Source organism: Rana temporaria, chromosome 5 (genome assembly GCF_905171775.1).
Source record: "Rana temporaria chromosome 5, aRanTem1.1, whole genome shotgun sequence".
In the NCBI taxonomy this organism is placed as follows: domain Eukaryota; kingdom Metazoa; phylum Chordata; class Amphibia; order Anura; family Ranidae; genus Rana; species Rana temporaria.
The window spans coordinates 139,553,530-139,574,174 of NC_053493.1; the positions used below are offsets into that span (position 1 = coordinate 139,553,530).

At 40.9% G+C, this 20,645-nt stretch overlaps 1 protein-coding gene across 2 annotated transcripts in view; it reads right to left on the reverse strand.

Moving 5' to 3' along the window:
• Positions 1-20,645, reverse strand: part of KBTBD2 (kelch repeat and BTB domain containing 2) — a 39,409-nt gene that overhangs the window by 1,621 nt on the left and 17,143 nt on the right. For both annotated transcript variants that reach the window (XM_040353171.1, XM_040353170.1), the window contains exons 2-4: positions 6,924-7,426; positions 3,174-3,339; positions 1-1,455 (exon numbers count right to left, since the gene is read on the reverse strand). The exon at positions 1-1,455 is cut by the window's left edge and continues 1,621 nt beyond it. In XM_040353171.1, the coding sequence (XP_040209105.1) occupies positions 1-1,455; positions 3,174-3,339; positions 6,924-7,093 (1,791 nt within the window). In that variant the 5' untranslated portion in view covers positions 7,094-7,426. The remainder of the gene's footprint in view (positions 1,456-3,173; positions 3,340-6,923; positions 7,427-20,645) is intronic.

Consider the following 20,645-nt stretch of genomic DNA (forward strand, 5'->3'; position numbering starts at 1 on the left):
GGGTTTCCAAGGAGATACTTCTAAACATGAAGGGTATAATTTCCCAACAGTGCACCGGAAATCTTTTCCCAAATCCCAAAGGACACGCTCTGAGATCTGCTGCCGCAGAAACCACTGGTCCAGGTCCATATCATACTGATAGATGGCATACTTTGCTTTTTCATTCATATGTGTCTCTCTGATAAAGACACACAAGCAACTGGATATGACCACTGCTCGAACGCAGGGATCAGCAAAGCGTTTGGCGGGTATACTGGCTGCCATATACCATTCATTCTTATGAACATCATATATTTCAACAGCTACGGAAGAGCCATCCAATGTGCTGGATGGGTGCCACACGCCAGAATTGTTGTCTGTTTGCAGACCTCCGAGGTAGAAGATTTTGCCATCAAAGGCTGCGGCAGAAGCAAAGCATCTACTAGTTTGTCTCTTAGCTACTTCTACCCAAATACCAGACCGTGGAATGTAGCAGTATGTTAGGTTATAAGCCATTACATAAATGCAATCATTGACAACTACTGCAACACTCCATGAAAATGCACATGGTAGAGGGCTCATCAAAGTCCACTCATCCTTCTCACAGTCGTATCTTTCCACTGTTCTTCTGTTCTGTTCACCACCTACGCTATCTCCGCCAATTGCATAGATGTAGCCATCACACCATACCAAAGAAGGCTTAATTCGAACACATAACATGGGGGTCTTTGGAATCCAGGTATTTTGCTGTGCATCAAACCAGTAGAAACTATTCACAGCCCTGAAAGTAGCCTGCAGTTTGCCAGGCTTGCTGTGATTGCTTTTGGTCGTTTTTACAGGGACCTGTCCTCCAGCAATAAAAATATCATTATCAGGAATGACCACAGTCCCAACTTTATGTAGCTCAGAGGGTGGGTTGCAAATCTTGTAAACTTTCTCTGCCTGAGGACTGTAACAAATGGTGGAATAACAACCAGGATTTTCAAGAGCAGCTTCTATGATGATGATCATCTCTTCTTTTGTCATACCAAGCCTTGGTTTAAAGAATCTTGGCATAGATTTGTAAAGTCCTTGTACTACTACAGACTTATCATTTGGTGGCAAACCTTGGAACCATTCACGCTGAACGACCTCTGAAAGGGCATCAATGCGCAGGTGGCTTAAAACAGTGGACAAGTACTGCGAGCGGGATACAGTGTTGTACTCTAACCAAGACATTGCAGCTTCTCTCACCGTCTCCTCTTTTTCCACATTTAGATTGTCACTGCTCACAAGGTCTATCAAAAGCTCCCTAGATAGCTGCATGAAAGCATCCTGGCGGTACACTGTGGTAAACTTGTGCTCCACCATTCTTTTGGCGCACTGCTTCAATTCTTCACAGCTGAACAAGTCAGCAAAACTCATTAGCCGAACACAGTTTTTGGCATTGATTTTCTTAATTAAATATTCCCTACAGAGCTGCAAAACATCTTCCACCTAGAAGAAATAAAATAGAAAAATCACGCATTAGACATTTCGTGCTGCTCAACATAAAAACAAAAAAAAGCAAACACCCTTTTTACAATATTTAAAGCTTAAGGCCTTATTCACACCTATGCAGATTGCATATTGCAGGTGCATTTTTCAATACATGCTTTTCATCCACTGAAATCTATGGAACCAAACAGAAAAAAGTCCCTGGCCCTTTCCATAAAATGCACAGAACTACATCCATGTTAAATGGACTGTAGTGCATGTCTGCAGACTAATAAACGCACAAAAAAAAAAATTGTGAAAAATATATATATTTTGACTATAATAAATATCTCCCAAAATATTTAAAAAAAAAAAAATGTATTCATCAGTTTAGGCCAATATGCACTATACATTTTTTTTTTTACCAAAAATATCGCAATAAGCGTATATTGATTGCTTTGCGCAAAAGTTAAAGGCATCTTCAAACTTTGGGAAATATTTATGGCTTTTTTATTAGTAATGGCGGTGATGTGCTTTTTTTGCGGTATTGCGACATTGCGGACAGATTAAACACTTTTGACACATTTTTGGGACCACTGTTATTTATAGAGCGATCAGTGCTATAAATATGCATGGATTACTGTATAAATTTCACTGGCATGGAAGGGGTTAACAATAGGGGCGATCAAAGTGTTAACTGTGTTCCCTCACTGTGTTCTATGTGGGGATGGGACCAACTAGGAGATACAACAGATTGCAGTTTCTACTTTGTAGAAACACAATCTATCTCCTCTCCTCTGACAGCACAGGGATTTGTGCGTTCACACACACACACACACACACACACACACAAAGCCCTGTGCTGTAGCTAGTGCACGCGATCGTGTATGTCCTACGGCGGCTTGACCTCTATTACCTGAGGCTAGTCACTTCACTGGGTATATGTAAGATTTTACAACCAATTTAAGTTTTGAAAATTAAATGTAGGAGCAGATAAGTTGCAATTCACAGGTGCTCCAGATTCTAGCTACTGCAGTCACTGGGTATACATGTACAGTTTTTTCAACCAGCGAAGTTGATGCAGGGATCGTCCCTGCTGTGAAATTGCACTCTGCCAGGGGGGTGGGGGTCGGATAGACACTACTCCACCACAACCCCAGCCAGAATACACTGATCAGTGCTTGCAGCCATTGGTTGCCAGCGCTAATTGAATGCTGGTTGCAGTCAACAGTACACACAAAACAAAAGTTGGCCCGTTCCGGGTATACCACTGCTCCATTGGCCAAAAGGGAAAGAGCTTGTGTTGATGGGCTTTTGTTTGCATTCAAGGGGTTTTGATTTCCCATACAAGTTGAAAGGAGAGCAAAACCCACCTAAAAGCAGTAAGGAGGAGGTCAAATGCATGATCTCCCAAGCATTATAAAACCAATGCCACTTATACAAGCTCAACGACCCATCGACACATTCCCTAATGATATGGATGCAATGTCTGGAGGTAGAAAGATAGCATAAGAAGTCACAAAGCTGGGCTAGGAAGATGAAATGTTGAGCCAGGAAAAGTTTGTCACCTGTCTGGCTGTGCAGTGTGCAAGAGATGTCACACCAGAATTACAAAAATGTATGCAGGTAAAAAGTAAAATGAGTGTATCTCAAAATATTCCCTCAAATTATACTAAGAAATGCTACATTTTGCTACTTAAAATTTTTAACAAAAAGTAAAATTTTGTATCTTACATTACCTGTAAAAAGCATGCGGTTTCATACAGCTGTTCAACAGTGCTTTCATTTATTGCCAAGTTACCCGTGTATGCATATGTGATAATGATCTGCAAAGAAGCTGCATCCACATTTCTCAAATGGACATGCGTTTGTTTACTTTCACTTAGCCCACTCATAAACATCGCCCTGCAAAAGAATGAAAGAAAAATCAAGTTTAAAAAAAACAACAACACACACACAATTAAAAAGCTAACAGATTCAAGCTGGTCATAAAACTAAAGACAGAAACCATGTATGGGCCCAGCTGAATGTACCTAGTTGATCAATCAACTTTAGTACAACCAGCCTGCCCAATTTTACCTGCGATTTTCGCTAGCAGCTGATATAGACGCTAGCAATAAATCACTGTCATCTCCTGGCTGGGGAGAGGCAGGAGCCCAAGTCGCAGATGTCCACAGTCGGATAGAGAGCCAGTGGAACACTGTCATGCAGGCAGGTTTCCCGGAACGCTCCTGTGTGAACTCAGGCTCAAAATCACTATGACAAGCCTGGGTTTACACAGGAGCGGAGCAGGGAACTGCATGCGATTCGGACAGGAACATGCATTCCTGTGCAAATCGATTGCAATTCTTTCCGGTGCAATCTGCGTTCACACAATATGAATGGGCGCAAATCGCACTGTAAAGTATGTTTCGGGAGCATTTTCACAAGCACTGGTAAAAATACGCTGTATCCACCAACTGCACCAATGCCGATATAAGTGCATCCCTACACACAAGGAATGCTTTTGCACATTTTTGGGCCACCTGGACATTGGCAAAAGATAAGTAAATATGTATAGGCCAGTCTAGAATAACCCTTCCTACTACCAGGATACCTTTGTTTTGTAGCAATCAGTACCAAGAGCATGATCATAAACTTAGATTCATGGGACCTGCGCTTCTTAAAGCGGTTCTAAAGGCTTGCTACCTTAAAAGGGGTTGTAAAGCTTTGTAATTTTCACCTTCATGCATTACGGAGAGAGAGGAAAAAAAACAAACACACACACACACACACACACACACACACACACACCACTGCAGTCACTGCCCCCCCCCCCTTACTTAACAGAGCCCTGAATCTCCATGGGCGCGAGATCCCACGTTGCTTTCCCCCCCAGCTCCTGTCGTCTCTTAATTGGATTGATAGCAGCGCAGCCATTGGCTCCCGCTGCTGTCAATCAATGGCGCGGCGTGCCAGAGTCACACTTGGCGGCTATGGCCTGGAGCGCACCCGCAAGGTAAACCCCTCGGGAGAGAGTTTCCCAGAGAGGGTTAGCTCTTGCTGGGAGGAGCTGCGAGAGCCGCCGTGGGACCCCAGAAGAGGACGTTCGGGGGCCACTGTGCAAAATGAACAAGTAGGTGGAGGCAAAGTATGACTTTTTTTTTTAAACAAACAAAAACACCTTAAGCATTCCTTTAATGAGGCGCGCTTCCTCCTCGTAGGCTGAGACAGAAGCTAGAGCCATTGGCTTTCACTGCTGCCAATCACAGCCAGAGGGAGCAGGGCCCAGCTGGCTGTGTCTATGGGACAGTAAACCACTGTTTGACAAATGGGAACAGATCCGGCAAGCATTAGGGGGAGACCAAGCTTCCAAACCCCATACAGGAATAGCTCAAAGAACAGATGCAATTGGTCTTTAAAGCGAAGACCTGAAATTGTAGACAACAGGCTGATCCTCCAAATGAGAAGCATGTATCACATCAATAATGAGCTTTAAAAATGTTATTGAGCTACTTGACTCAAAATTTCCTTTTCAAAACATACTGGTTGAAGAAAGCTCTTATTAAAGTTGATTTTAGCTGCTATAAAAGCTAGCTTGAGAAAAGTAGCAGATCAGCTCAAGGTTCCATAAATCTTTATCCCTGACAGTAGGGTGACAGTAAATCGGAGTGGGAACCTTTAACAAAGTGTCGATTAGTCCCAATTTATATATAGACTTATAGTAAAAACTTATGAAAAGAGATCCTTATCCAGAAACAGAAAATACAACAGAAACAAATTGTACAACTTGCTTGCAACTTTTATGGGGGGGAGGGGGGGCAGCGGGTACCTCAGGGATCCCCAAGTCACGTGACCAGTGACGCAACGCGCGTCGGGTGGACCCTTTTGTCGTCGGTTTCGGCTGTGTTTTACGGAAATACGGTGAGGAGGCGAGTGTGTCACTACTCCCATTGCTTTTTACTAGGGTTGTCCCGATACCACTTTTTTAGGACCGAGTACAAGTACCGATACTTTTTTTCAAGTAGTCGCCGATACCGAATACCGATACTTTTTTTAAATGTGTCCCCAAATGCAGCCATGTCCCCCCCCCATATGCAGCCATGTCCCCCACATATGCAGCCATGTCCCTCACATATGCAGCCATGTCCCTCTAGCCATGTCCCTCACATATGCAGCCATGTCCCTCTAGCCATGTCCCTCACATATGCAGCCATGTCCCTCTAGCCATGTCCCTCACATATGCAGCCATGTCCCTCTAGCCATGTCCCTCTAGCCATGTCCCTCACATATGCAGCAATGTCCCTCTAGCCATGTCCCTCACATATGCAGCCATGTCCCTCTAGCCATGTCCCTCACATATGCAGCCATGTCCCTCTAGCCATGTCCCTCACATATGCAGCAATGTCCCTCTAGCCATGTCCCTCACATATGCAGCCATGTCCCTCTAGCCATGTCCCTCACATATGCAGCCATGTCCCTCACATATGCAGCAATGTCCCTCACATATGCAGCAATGTCCCTCACATATGCAGCAATGTCCCTCGATGCGGCGGCGCGATGCGGCGGGAGCGGCGGGGGGGGGGGGGGAAGTATTCTATTTAGGTATCGGGGGTATTTGCGCGAGTACGAGTACTCCCGCAAATACTCGGTATCGGTCCCGATACCGATACTGGTATCGGTATCTGGACAACCCTACTTTTTACCCTTACTTGAGGTAAGCAGTTTTTTATTAAATACATTTACTTTTCATTTGGCAATATTGCACACTACGGCTTTTATTTCCTTTGCGTGCCATTTATACAAGAAGTGTCATTCCTTGGAGCGAGCCGTTTCCTCTATATATGGAATTACACAAAATGTTTTGATGAGAAGTTTTGGACATAGTTCTTAGTCTTTGTCTGGGACCTGGATGCCTTTACAGATCCATCAGCAGGATTCCTTATCCGACGAGCCTTGTTTGACCCTTGGGTCATTGTTGGAGGTGAGCGGCCAATTCATAAATTTAACAGTCGATGTTAGGATTGATGTTTTATCCGTTTTTTACCATTATATAAACTGACTCCTACCATTGGGCTTTAGTTGGGCTTTTATTCACATCTTATTTGTATGTTTGGATACTCATCATATATATTCTTTGAGGATATTACTTTATGGCACATTATTGAATAAGCGCACCATTCTCATCTTTTTCACCTCCGTGTTAGCCTATGGATCCATGCACACATAGGTGTTTACAGGCATTTAGAAGCAAAAAAAAAAAAAAAAACACCACACACACGTTCTGAAGAAAAGTGTTTGGGCTGGAAAAAGTTGCACAAAACGCATTAATACATTCAAATGGACAGAATAAAATATACTAGCCAATAAAATGCAGTATCAAAACACGTAAGGGAGAAAAAAAAAAAAACACACAGCTTTTAACATTTTTTCCCCTAACTGCCTTTCTCTTTTGAGTATAGTGTTCATGAGACCTAAACGTGTATGCAAATGAAAAAATGTCCACCTACCTGAAATAAGAGCTGCATGTTGCAAGAACCATTTTGTGACATGGAAATTCAGTGCCCTCAACAATTAATACTATGTCTGTTAGTAGTTGTTGCTCATAGAACAGTTTTAGCTGCTCAAGTAGAGAAACTGCATATTCAGTATTGATCTGCCGTTCGTCCTGGACAGACATGATTGTATTCCATTAAAGTATACAGAGATCCAAAAAGGCAAAGTCGATAATTTATGTTTAGGGGGAAAAAAAAAAAATAAGAAGTTCAATACTATTGAGGTGTTGGCTTTAAAAATGTAGAAGGCAGTTCCACGTAGTAGCTTCTGAGGCGTTAGCAGCACTACCCACAATACGGCCGATGAACACTGATCCAGAATAGTTTAGATGCCATCTTCTAAAAAAGGTCCACGAGTAAAATCCAGTGAGTGTTTTTTTTTTTTAAAAGCTCTATTTAAAGAATTAGTTGCATCACAAGTACTCAATGTAAAGTAATCCACAAGATTTTCATAGAACCTGGGGAAAGAAAGAAAAAAATATATAATAAATGGTGACAGTTGATGGGACATTTGTATACATGTCGGTTGTGTGAAAAACATAGTGGATATAAAAAGTCAACACACCCCCTGTTAAAACATCAGGTTTCTGTGAAAAAAATAAATACAAATAAAATGGAGACAAAGATAAATAATTTCAGAACTTTTTCCACCTTTAGATGTGACCTATAAAACCTGCACAAATCAATTGAAAAACAAATCTTTTAGGAGGGGGGGCTCCAATTAACCACAAATAAAGTTTAGCTGTTCTAGTAGGTCTTTCCTGACATTTTCTTAGTCGCATCCTACAGCAAAAGCCATGGTCCATAAAGAGCTTCCAAAGCAGCAGGGATCTCATTGTTAAAAGGTATCAGTCAGAGAAAGGGTACAAAAGAATTTCCAAGGCATTAGATATACCATGAAACACAGTGAAGACAGCCATCAAGTGGAGAAAATTTGGCACAACAGTGACATTACCAAGAACGGACGTCCCTCCAAAATTTATGGTAAAAAAAAAAAAAAAAAAAAATACAAGAAAACTGGACAGGGAGGCTGTCAAAAGGCCTACAACAACATTAAAGGAGCTGCAGGAATAACTGGCAAGTACTGGCTGTGTGGAGCATGTGACAACAGTCTCCAATATTCGTCAAATGTCTGGGCTATGGGGTAGAGTGGCAAGATGGAAGCCTTTTAAGAAAAATATCCAAGCATGGCTAAATTTTGCAAAAACACGTGAAGTCTCCCAAAAGCATGTGGGAAAACACGTTATGGTCTGGTGAAACCAAGGTTGAACTTTTAGGCCATAATTCCAAAAGATATAGGTTTGGCGCAAAAACACTGCACCAAAAAGAACACAATAGCCACCTTGAAGCATGGTGGTGGCAGCAGCAGCATCATCATGCTTGCAAGCCTTTTTTCTTCAGCTGGAACAGGGGCTTTAGTCAAAGTAGAGGGAATTATGCAGAGTGCCAAATGCCAGTCAACATTGGCACAAAGCTTTCAGCAAAAGTCAAAGTAATGGCTTCACCAAAAGAAGATTAAAGTTTTCGCCAGACCTGAATCCAACTGAAAATCTGTGGGGTGATCTGAAGAGGGCTGTGCACAGGAGATGCCCTCGCAATCGGACAGTGTTTGCAGTGGGCAAATATTGCCAAGTCAAGCCATGATAGACTCCTAGCCAAAACGACGGTGCTGTAATAAAATCAAAAGGTGCGTCAAAGTATTAGTGTAAGGGTGTGCACACTTAAAAAACTAATATAATTTAGTTGCATATTTCCCTCCACCTAAAAGATTTCAGTTTGTTGTTCAACCGAGTTGTACAGTTTATAGGTCACATTAAAAAGGTGGAAAAAGTTCTGAAATGATTTGTCTATATATTTTTTTTACATCACAGAAACCTGACATTTACACATGGTTGTATAGGCTTTATATCCACTGTATATCTACAAGTCAATGTCTCCTTTTGGAGAAGCTTACTTCTACAAAATCAGAAATATAAAGCTGAAATTCAGTCTATAAAATGATTAGCATGTAAAAATGACAATTATATTACAAAAACACATTTATATTCGATTACACAAGCACCAAAAAAAAACACAATAACAAAAAAAACAACAACAGGTATTGACATTTTCAGCATCTGCCAAGTGCCCACCACCGAATATTTTGACACAAGAAAAAAAAAGCCCCCACACACCACCCATTTAGTGCTTTACCAATGTTCAACTGTCCCTGCGTAGGTTTTCTTAAAGTACTCTGGTTTCATGCTGGTAGGTTAATCAGCTGTCTAAACTTGGATTGTAAGCTCCTTGAGGGCAGGGACTGATGTTTATATACACAATATTTATGTAAAGCACTGTAAATGTACAGCTCTATACAAGTACTGGTAATAAGAGAATGGAGGAGATCTAGATTTAATGAGACGGAATCAGCTGAAAACTTTTTTGGGCTCACTGAAATTACGAAGGGAAGATAATGGTGTACCATCAAAACTTGGAGATATGCTTGAAAGGAGAACCGATGAGACATGCGCTATCATGCATGTATAATTTATTGATTGAGTCAGAGGCCCCACATGAACTTGCTTTCTTACAGGCTTGGGAAAGGGACTTGGGCATTGAATTTTCGAAGAGTCAGAAAAATAAGATTTTCTTATTTACACATAAGGCGTCAATGACCTCCAGATATCAGGAGGGGGGATATAAAGTATTGACTAGGTGGTACAGAACTCCAGTATTAAATCGGATTTTCCCCCCCCAAGTATCAAATTTGTGCTGGCGATGTCAGGAAGCAGAAGGCACCATGATACATATATTTTGGGATTGCCTAAAACTAGAAGAATTTTGGAAGATGGTCTCGGAAAAAAACAAAGAAATTACGGGGGTGAGTCTTGGAGATAGACCGGCAGCATTTTTGCTACACGATATCCCATTGTCTGTCGAAAAATATAAGAAATCCTTGTTAAGGCACCTGATTGCAGCAGTAAAGGCCTGTATCCCAATCTTATGGAAGAGTACGGTACCGCCAACGAGGATACAATGGCTGAGTAGAGTAACAGAAATCCAACAGATGGAGAATCTCACTATGGGGCCGAGGGAGCGAGAGGAGGAGTATTGGAGGATATGGACCCCATACATCAGGTATAGGGAACAAAATCCTTAAGGGAAAATCCAAACAACCGAGATCAGGGGACGGGTCAGGGGAATCCTTTGAGCTCTTCTTTCTTGCCCTTTTTTTTGGGGTAAGTGGGAGGGTAATAGGGATATTGTCTTTCCCTCTGTTTAACTATTCCTTTGACTGGATAAGTCAGAGGAAGAGTAAGAAAACAGTCATACTGAAAAAAAAGGAGAGGGAGAGTTGATATTGTGATATATATCGTTCTTTCTCGTATACCTAAGGAATAGAGATATTTAGATGATGTGAAATATGGATGTAATTGTATAAAATGTGATAATGATGTTTTTTTTTTTTTTTTTTTGTCCTCAGAATAACAACACGCACAAACAAGACTGACTCACTAAGGCCTAGTACACACAATTAAAAAATGTGACGAATACAACTTTTGAAGCAATCGTCCAACAATCTGATCATTAGTACACAGCTTTCAAAAGATGATCATGACAGTTCATGTGAAGGGACAAGTACAAAAAAAAAAAACAGAAATCAATTTTAATGCAATTAGTATAGTATTTATACAAAATAATCATGTGACCAAGACCACGCACGGTCATGAAAATGAAAAAAAAAAATTGTAATACATTACATCACTTCCAATAATTGGATTCTGCTGTACGAGAATTTTAATGACATTAGTTTTCCATATGAGACCAAAAAAAAAAAAAAAAAACGACAACTACATTAATAATGCAGGCTGAACTGCCCATTTAAAAAAATAAAAAATCAGCATGAAAAACATGTGGCACAATACACTGCCCGTGGAAAAGTCTAAACAATGAGAATGCACAGGCATGAGCTCAGCCCAAAATGTGATGTTCATGTAATGCATTTCAATATACAGTTAGGTCCATATATTTGGACACAGGCACAATTCATTTTTTTTTCCCAGGCATTTAATAAAATATATTCAAGCAATCAATCATGCAAATGGATATAACCTGAAAGTGCACACTCAGGTTTAATTTGAGGGCATGTACATCCAAATCGGAAAGAGGGTTTAGGAATTGCAGCTCTTCGGGGGAGCCATTCCCCCTTTTTCAAGGGGCCAAAAGTAATTGGACAATCAAAAGCAGTTTTATGAAAAAAACAGCCTGTGCATAAGACCGTGTGGTTGCCATCATCCCTTGAAAATTGTAAATATGAAAACCTCTAAGGTTGGGAATATGTGGGCAACAAATAATCAAAAAAATACATATATAAAAATTAAAATTTATACAAAATAGTAGAAATATATAGTCATATTTTTCTACTATTTTGTATAATTTAATTTGTATATATTATTTTTTTGATTTATGTTGCCCACATAATCCCAACCTTAGAGGTTTTCATATTTACAATCAAAATCAGTTTTATGGCCAGGTGTAGGCTACTCCATTTTTTTTTTTATTCAATTCATTCAATTAAGCAGGTAAAAGGTCTGGAGTCGATTCCAAGTGTGGTATTTGAACATATATAGGTTCACAGCAATGGATTCCAAATGCAAAGGAGCTGTCCATGCAAGTGAAACAGGCCATTGTAAGGCTTCAAAAACTAAACAAATCCATCAGGGAGATAGAAGCAACATTAGGAGTGTTCAAATTTACATTCCAGTGGTGGATGATTGCAGGACCCTCTCTATGGTAAAGAAAAACCCATTCACAGCATATAGACAAGTTAAGGACAATCTCCAGAAGGTGGGTGAATCATTGTCAAAGTCTACAATCTAAAGAAGACTTCACAAGAGCAAATACAGAGGGTTCACCACAAGGTGCAAACCATTCATAAGCCTGAAGAATAGAAAAGGGCAGGATTAGACTTTGCCAAGAGACATCTGGAAAAATCATTCTTTGGGACGGATGAAACCAAGATTAATCTGTACCAGAATGAAGGGGAAAAAAAAAAAAAAGTGTGGAACAGCTCATGATCCAAAGCACACGTCATCTGTAAAACATGGAAGGACTGTGATGGCATGAACATGCATGGCTTCCAGTGGCATTGAGTCATTGACGTTTATTGATGACGCGACAGAAGCAGCTGGGTGAATTCTGCAGTGTTTATAGAATGCAGCAAAGTTGATTGGACAGCGCTTCACAGTACAGATGGACAATGATCCAAAACACTGCAAAAGCAACCCAGGAGCTTTTGAAGGATAAGAAGTGGAAAATTATGCAATGGCCAAGTTGATCACCTGATCTCAACCCAATTGAGCATGAATTTCACTTGCTGAAAGCAAAAATAAATAAATAAAAAAGGCAGAAAGACCCACAAACCAAAGACAACTGAAGACAGCTGCAGTTAGAGCCTGGCAAAGCATCAGAAAAGAGGAAACCCAGTCTTTGCTAATGTCTACGGGTTCCAGACTTCAGGCAGTCGTTGCCAGTATTCTCAACAAAATATTAAAAGTTAACATTTATGAAAGGGCCCCTCCCACCATGCTCCGGTCGTCTCTGCCGCTTACCAAGACGATACCGTCCTTTCCCCTGGCAGGCCTGGAGCCAAATGAGGGGGAAGAGGACTCCCACTGGGCTCCATAACATTGGATAGTGGAAGCGATGTCAAATATCAATTCTGCCCAATGGTCTTAAAAGGGGGGTACTTGTCAGATCTGGAGGTCTTTTTCTCTATTACGAGTGATGTTTACATTCCTTGTAATAGGAATATTTTTTTTTTAATATTCTATATATATTATTGGTAGAGCAATAATTGTAGCCCTAGACCTCCTCTGTAACTCAAAACATGCAACCTGTAGATTTTTTTAAACGTCGCCTATGAAGATTTTAAAGGGTAAAAGTTTGTCGGCATTCCACGAGCGGACGCAATTTTGAAGCGTGACATGTTGGGTATGAATTTACTCGGTGTAACATTATCTTTCATAATATTGAAAAAAATTGGGATAACTTTACTGTTGTCTTATTTTTTGATTAAAAAAAGTGTAATTTTTTTCCCCCAAAAAAGTGCGCTTGCAAGACCGCTGCGCAAATACGGCGTGATAGAAAGTATTGCAACGATTGCCATTTTATTCTCTAGGGTGGTAGGATAAAAAAAAATATAATGTTTGGGGGTTCCAATTAGAGGGAAGAAGATGGCAGTGAAAATAGTGAAAAATTACATTACAATTGCTTTTTAACTTGTAATGCTTAACTTGTAATCAGGGCTGTGGAGTCGGTAGATAAATGTTCCGACTCTGACTCCTCAGTTTTATGTACTTCCGACTCAGACTCCTCTGTATTAATATGCGAATGTATTTTATACATTCCTTGAGTGAAAGAAACGCAACCTACCACAGGACTACTGGCTGGGAAGCCAACAGTCTACTGTATTGCACAGTTTAAGCAAAAGACAAACACAATGAAAACAATCAAGTGACTGGATAGTAGCAGCAGGCATAAACATCAGGAACAGGATCTTTACCAGTTCAAAAATACAAACCACATTATTTGGTTGTTTTAGAACAAAAACAAAGCTTATCTATAATGAACCAAAAACAAAATCTGCAAAACCTAGAAATGGTTTATATTAATCTTGAAATGTAGTTCTAGGCTTAGCAAATGCAAATCAATTCAATGTAGAGTTCTAAGGAAGAGAATTGCCTCTGCCAGATCCTCTTTCATAGAGGCTCTTAAGTCAGACTTTATTATTTTTAGGGCTGAAAATAATCTTTCGACACCGACTTGGGTGGGTGGCATTGCAGTAACTATTCTGGCCACATCACTAACGATCTCTGGATAAACAAGGATGGCTTCTTCAACAGTAAGTTTTGATGAGCGATCATACTTTTCAACTTCTTTTAGTGCTTTATAAAACTCCTGTTGGAATTTTTTTCTTTGGACACTTACTGGTTCTCTAACATGCGTTCCCTGTAAAAGCAGAACACAACACTATGGAAAGTATAAGTATTGCAGCTCCTAATTGTGCGTTGCGTGCCATATAGTGAAGCACATGAAAAGCATGCTTCTTCACGGTCACTTAACGTGTTCGTTTTGCGGTTACGTGAGGCACTGCATGCATTGGTCTTTATTCTTACAGTAGAGAAGTCATTAATTATAACTTTTTGTTAATTGGGACATTTAAACTTGCTTTTTTTTTTTTTATTCCAATCTAAATTTAGTAGGAGTCAGAGTCGGTGCATTGTTTGCCGACTCCAGGTACCCAAAATTTCCCCCGACTCCGACACTCCGACTCCACAGCCCTGCTTGTAATACCAACGGTCACCACCAGATGGCGCCAGCTCACACAAGGAAGAGCTGAGGACTTCAAAAAAAAAAAAAAATTTGCCCACCTTCCAAGCCAAGTCGCCAGGAGGCCATTTTTGGTCGCCATGGCGACCGGGATTTGTCGAGCCCTGTTTAACACACACAGTGCCTTGCGAAAGTATTCGGCCCCCTTGAACTTTGCGACCTTTTGCCACATTTCAGGCTTCAAACATAGATATAAAACTAATTTTTTTTGAAGAATCAACAAGTGGGACACAATCATGAAGTGGAACGAAATGTATTGGATATTTCAAACTTTTAACAAATAAAAAAACTGAAAAATTGGGCGTGCAAAATTTTTCAGCCCCCTTAAGTTAATACTTTGTAGCGCCACCTTTTGCTGCGATTACAGCTGTAAGTCGCTTGGGGTATGTCCATCAGTTTTGCACATCGAGAGAATTTTTGCCCATGCCTCCTTGCAAAACCGCTCAAGCTCAGTGAGGTTGGATGGAGAGCGTTTGTGAACAGCAGTTTTCAGTTATTTCCACAGATTCTCGATTGGATTCAGGTCTGGACTTTGACTTGGCCATTCTAACACCTGGATATGTTTATTTGTGAACCATTCCATTGTAGATTTTGCTTTATGTTTTGGATCATTGTCTTGTTGGAAGACACATCTCCATCCCAGTCTCAGGTCTTTTGCAGACTCCATCAGGTTTTCTTCCAGAATGGTCCTGTATTTGGCTCCATCCATCTTCCCATCAATTTTAATAATCTTCCCTGTCCCTGCTGAAGAAAAGCAGGCCCAAACCATGATGCTGCCACCACCATGTTTGACAGGGGGGATGGTGTGTTCAGGGTGATGAGCTGTGTTGCTTTTACGCCAAACATAACGTTTTGCATTGTTGCCAAAAAGTTTGATTTTGGTTTCATCTGACCAGAGCACCTTCTTCCACATGTTTGGTGTGTCTCCCAGGTGGCTTGTGGCAAACTTTAACCCCGTAACGCCTGCCGCACGACTATTTACGTCCACAAAATGGCACGTACAGGCAGAAGGACGTATATACACACGTCCTTGCCTTCTAGCAGGTGGGGGGTCCGATCGGGACACCCTCCGCTGCGTGCGGTGGGCGGATTCCCTCGGGGAGCGATCCGGGACGACGGCGCGGCTATTCGTTTATAGCCGCTCCGTCGCGATCGCTCCCCGGAGCTGAAGAACGGGAAGAGCTGTATGTAAACACGGCTTCCCCGTGCTTCACTGTGGCGGCTGCATCGATCGAGTGATCCTTTTTATAAGGGAGACTCGATCGATGACATCAGTCCTACAGCCACACCCCCCCTACAGTTGTAAACACACACTAGGTGAACCCTAACTCCTACAGCGCCCCCTGTGGTTAACTCCCAAACTGCAACTGTCATTTTCACAATAAACAATGCAATTTAAATGCATTTTTTGCTGTGAAAATGGCAATAGTCCCAAAAATGTGTCAAAATTGTCCGCCATAATGTCGCAGTCACGGAAAAAAAAAAAAAAAAAAAAAAAACCGCCAACAGTAGTAAAAAAATAATTAATAAAAATGCAATAAAACTATCCCCTATTTTGCAAACGCTATAAATTTTGCGCAAACCAATCGATAAATGCTTATTGCGATTTTTTTACCAAAAATAGGTAGAAGAATACGTATCGGCCTAAACTGAGGGAATTTTTTTTTATATATATATATATGTTTTTGGGGGATATTTATTATAGCAAAAAGTAAAAAATATTGCATTTTTTTCAAAATTGTCGCTCTATTTTTGTTTATAGCGCAAAAAATAAAAACCGCAGAGGTGATCAAATACCACCAAAAGAAATCTCTATTTGTGGGGAAAAAAGGACGCCAATTTTGCTTGGGAGCCACGTCGCACGACCGCGCAATTGTCTGTTAAAGCGACGCAGTGCCGAATCGCAAAACCTGGCCTGGGCATTTAGCTGCCTAAAGGTCCGGGGCTTAAGTGGTTAAACAACACTTTTTATGGATATCTTTAAGAAATGGCTTTCTTCTTGCCACTCTTCCATAAAGGCCAGATTTGTGCAGTTTGACCGATTGTTGTCCTATGGACAGAGTTTCCCACCTCAGCTGTCTATCTCTGCAGTTCATCCAGAGTGATCATGGGCCTCTTGGCTGCATCTCTGATCAGTCTTCTCCTTGTATGAGCTGAAAGTTTAGAGGGACGGCCAGGTCTTCGTAGATTTGCACTGGTCTGATACTCCTTCCATTTCAATATTATCGCTTGCACAGTGCTCCTTGGGATGTTTAAAGCTTGGGAAATCTTTTTGTATCCAAATCCGGCTTTAAACTTCTCCACAACAGTATCTCGGACCTGCCTGGTGTGTTCCTTGTTCTTTATGATGCTCTGCGCTTTAAACGGACCTCTGAGACTATCACAGTGCAGGTGCATTTATACGGAGACTTGATTACACACAGGTGGATTCTATTTATCATCATTAGTCATTTATGTCAACATTGGATCATTCAGAGATCCTCACTGAACTTCTGGAGAGAGTTTGCTGCACTGAAAGTAAAGGGGCCGAATAATTTTGCACGCCCAATTTTTCAGTTTATTTGTTAAAAAAAAAGTTTGAAATATCCAATAAATTTCGTTCCACTTCATGATTTGTGTCCCACTTGTTGATTCTTCAAAAAAAAAAAAATTACAGTTTTATATCTTTATGTTTGAAGCCCGAAATGTGGCAAAAGGTCGCAAAGTTCAAGGGGGCCGAATACGTGTACACACGTGTGTGTGTGTGTGTGTATATGTGTGTGTGTGTGTGTGTGTGTGTGTGTGTGTGTATGTGTATGTGTATGTGTGTGTGTGTGTGTGTGTGTGTGTGTGTGTATGTGTATGTGTATGTGTATGTGTATGTGTATGTGTATGTGTATGTATATGTATATGTGTATATATATATATATATATATATATATATATATATATATATATATATATATATATATATATATATATATATATATATATATATATATATATATATAACCAAGCACCCCGTTCAGCCAAGAAGTCACCCCTGCATATGAAAAACGGTGTTCAAACCACACGTGAGGTATCGTGGCGATCGTTAGCGCAAGCAGAGCATCTCCCTGCAGGGATGTAGCCCCAAGGGAGGGGGTGAGCACGCCGATTAACCCCCAGCCAGAACAGCTCAGATGATGGGGGCAAGACTGAAAAAAAAAACCACAAAAACAAAACCACAGGCAGGTTCCACTTCTTTCCTCCAAAATATTTGGGGGTTTATGCAGGGTGCATACGCTACAGCAAATGTGAAATGTGTGGTGGCCAACTTACGTGACCATTTTCAAATCTGTTTAACAGGTGAATCAATTCTACTTTTAATGTGAAAAAAAATTGCTTTATAAATAAATCCCAAATATAGCAATGACTTACTGTATATTTCTATACAAAAATATAAAACAAAATATTTAGTCAGTGAATGGAAAGTTAGATTGTATACTAAAAACTACAACACAAAAATAATGACCCGATTCTAAAACTTGCGTGATCACTCGCTCCATTTAAAGCAGAGCGGTGTCTCCAAATGGTATAAACCCTGACACATGACACCATCTTTGTCTAGTATAGACATGGCACAGTGTCCTTAAAAGACCGCCTGGATCACACCATCTTTCTATAGCATAGACATAGCTCTGTGTCCTTAAACAGCCCCTCACATCATGCTGCACGAGAGGGAGATGAAGCTTTTAACAGAATAAAACAATCCATTGAAATGTCAAAGAGGAGACGTAATGCAGAATCTCTCCCACACACATTTACTTCCTGGCTACATTAAAAAAAAAAAATAAGTACAGGAAGCCCTTGGTTTGAGAGCATTTTGCAAGACGAGCTACATTTTTTCATAAACTTTGACTTGTCTTGAGATACAAGTAGTGTCAAGTCACAACCGAGTATAAAAAAAAAAAAAAAAAAAGGAGGTGCCTTCAAGGCCTCATTGACACAGGTACCGTCAGTTTAGCCTCGTTACAAACTTTTCAGTTCTTATTTGTTGCATCACCCGTAGCAAGTTTCGTTAATTTCCATCCGTCTTATGTTGCATCAACATCGGTTTACATTCGTTAAGTTACCAGTTTTCATCCGTTTACAGCAGTTTCTGTGGCTTTGACGACATTACCCAGAAAGCATTGTAGTTTTCAGTGAGTATCTTGTCCTTGTGTGCACTCTGTGAAGTGCGATGGATTCCAACAATTTTGCCACTTTGTCACTGTGGTCCCAACATGTTGAGTCCCACAAGCCTGGCCTTTCATGCACCAGGTTTATTAGTTGCTACTGGGAAACATCTCTGGCCATGTTTCTTTGGGGGGGGGGGGGGGGATATACTTCCTACGTACATCCTATTGTCCAACTACTGCCTGGGTCATAGGTTGCGTTCACATATAAACAAAAAATTAAATAAAAAGTCTTCAAAACGGATCTTAACTGATCGGACATTGTCCATTTACTACTTCCCGACCTGCCGCCGCAGTTCTACGGGCACCCCCGATTGCTCGTTACAGAGCGAGGACCGGGAGCTGTGCGTGTCAGGGGGAGAAAAGCCTGACCGTCTGTTCATACAATGTATGAACAGCGATCTGTCATTTCCGCTAGTGAGGCCACCCACCCCCCCTACAGTTAGAACACACCCAGGGAACATACTTAACCCCTTCCTTGGTGGCATTTTTATAGTAATCCAATGCATTTTTATAGCACTGATCGCTATAAAAATGCCAATGGTCCCAAAAATGTGTCAGAAGTGTCCGCCATAATGTCGCAGTACCAAAAAAAAAAAAAAAAAAAGTTTATATTTGTGGGGGATATTTATTATGGTAAAGTAAAAAATATTTTTTTTCAAAATTGACGCTCTATTTTTGTTTATAGCTCAAAAACTAAAAACCGCAGAGGTGATCAAATACCATCAAAAGAAAGCTCTATTTGTGGGGGGAAAAAAGGACGTCAATTTTGTTTCGGAGCCATGTCCCACGACCGCGCAATTGTCAGTTAAAGCGACGCAGTGCCGAATCGCAAAAAGTGCTCTGGTCTTTGACCAGCAATATGGTCCGGGGGTTAAGTGGTTAATATCAGTTTTCACGGATCTCGCCTTGTATGTTCAGAAGCGGAGGTTAATAGATGGTCATCCATTTGCCCATAGGAATGTATTGTCGTCCATTGACGGATGGATAAAAAACGGATAGACTGTCCAATCATGTGAAAGGGGCCCCAAGTGTAGCAATATGGTTACATTTAATGAAGGTAAAACATTTAGCAACTCATGTGGTTTATTAAAACAAGCACATCCAAGTATGCAGGATTCCGGGGGAAGCTGTCCACATAGATCATCGTCCACACCGCCATCAAAGTCATCCTTTCCACGCTGCCCTCCTCAAGCCTCACTTTCAGATCGCTCTACTGCAGGATAGTCTTCTTGGTCACGATTGCAAATAGACAGCGCTGAGAGCTGGCAGTGTGGAGGATGGTCCATGTGGACAGCTTTACCCCAGATGCCTGCATACTTAGATGTGCCTGTTTTAATCAACCACGTGAGTTGCTAAATGTTGTACTTTTATTAAATGTAACCATATTGCTACATTTAGAGGCGCCTCTCTTCTCTTTCATACTCTGTAGCTCCTGCTAGATTTTGCTTCAAATGCCCTTGTGAAGACTGCCATTTTTAAATGGACATTTTATGGTTACACAACCTATCAAATTGCTATAATTTTTTTATATGGACTATAAACTGAGGGACCCAAGAATAAATGGTTCTGGAACTAAATCAGGAGTTTCCATTATTTCTTATGAGGAAATTTGCTTTGATATACAAGTGCTTTGGATAACATGTGGTTTCCGGAACGAATTATGCTTGCAATCCAAGGTTTTAATGTATGCAACTACATGAGCCCTGGTATGCCTCTCCCTTGCCGCTTTTACCATGTCTCATATGGTTTCAGTCATTTAGACCCCTGTCACACAGGCATTTTTCATGCTCTTTTGGGCTAAAAATAGCGCGTGTAAATCGTCTGAAAAACAGCTCCCCTGCAGTCAGTGTGAAAGCCCAGGGGCTTCACACTGAGGTTATGCGATGGCAGGACGTTAAAAAAAAAAAAAAAAAGGCAGTGCCGCGGAACCGGCAGGGGTTAAAAGCATCCCGCTAGCGGCCGAAAACCTCAAATACAACGGTAAAGCGCTGCTAAAAATAGCAGCGCTTTACCGCTGATGCCTCTGTGTGAAAGCACCCTTACAAATAGCACTACATGCTTATAATCTACCATTAGGAAAGAAGAACTACACAGAAATAAATAGGAA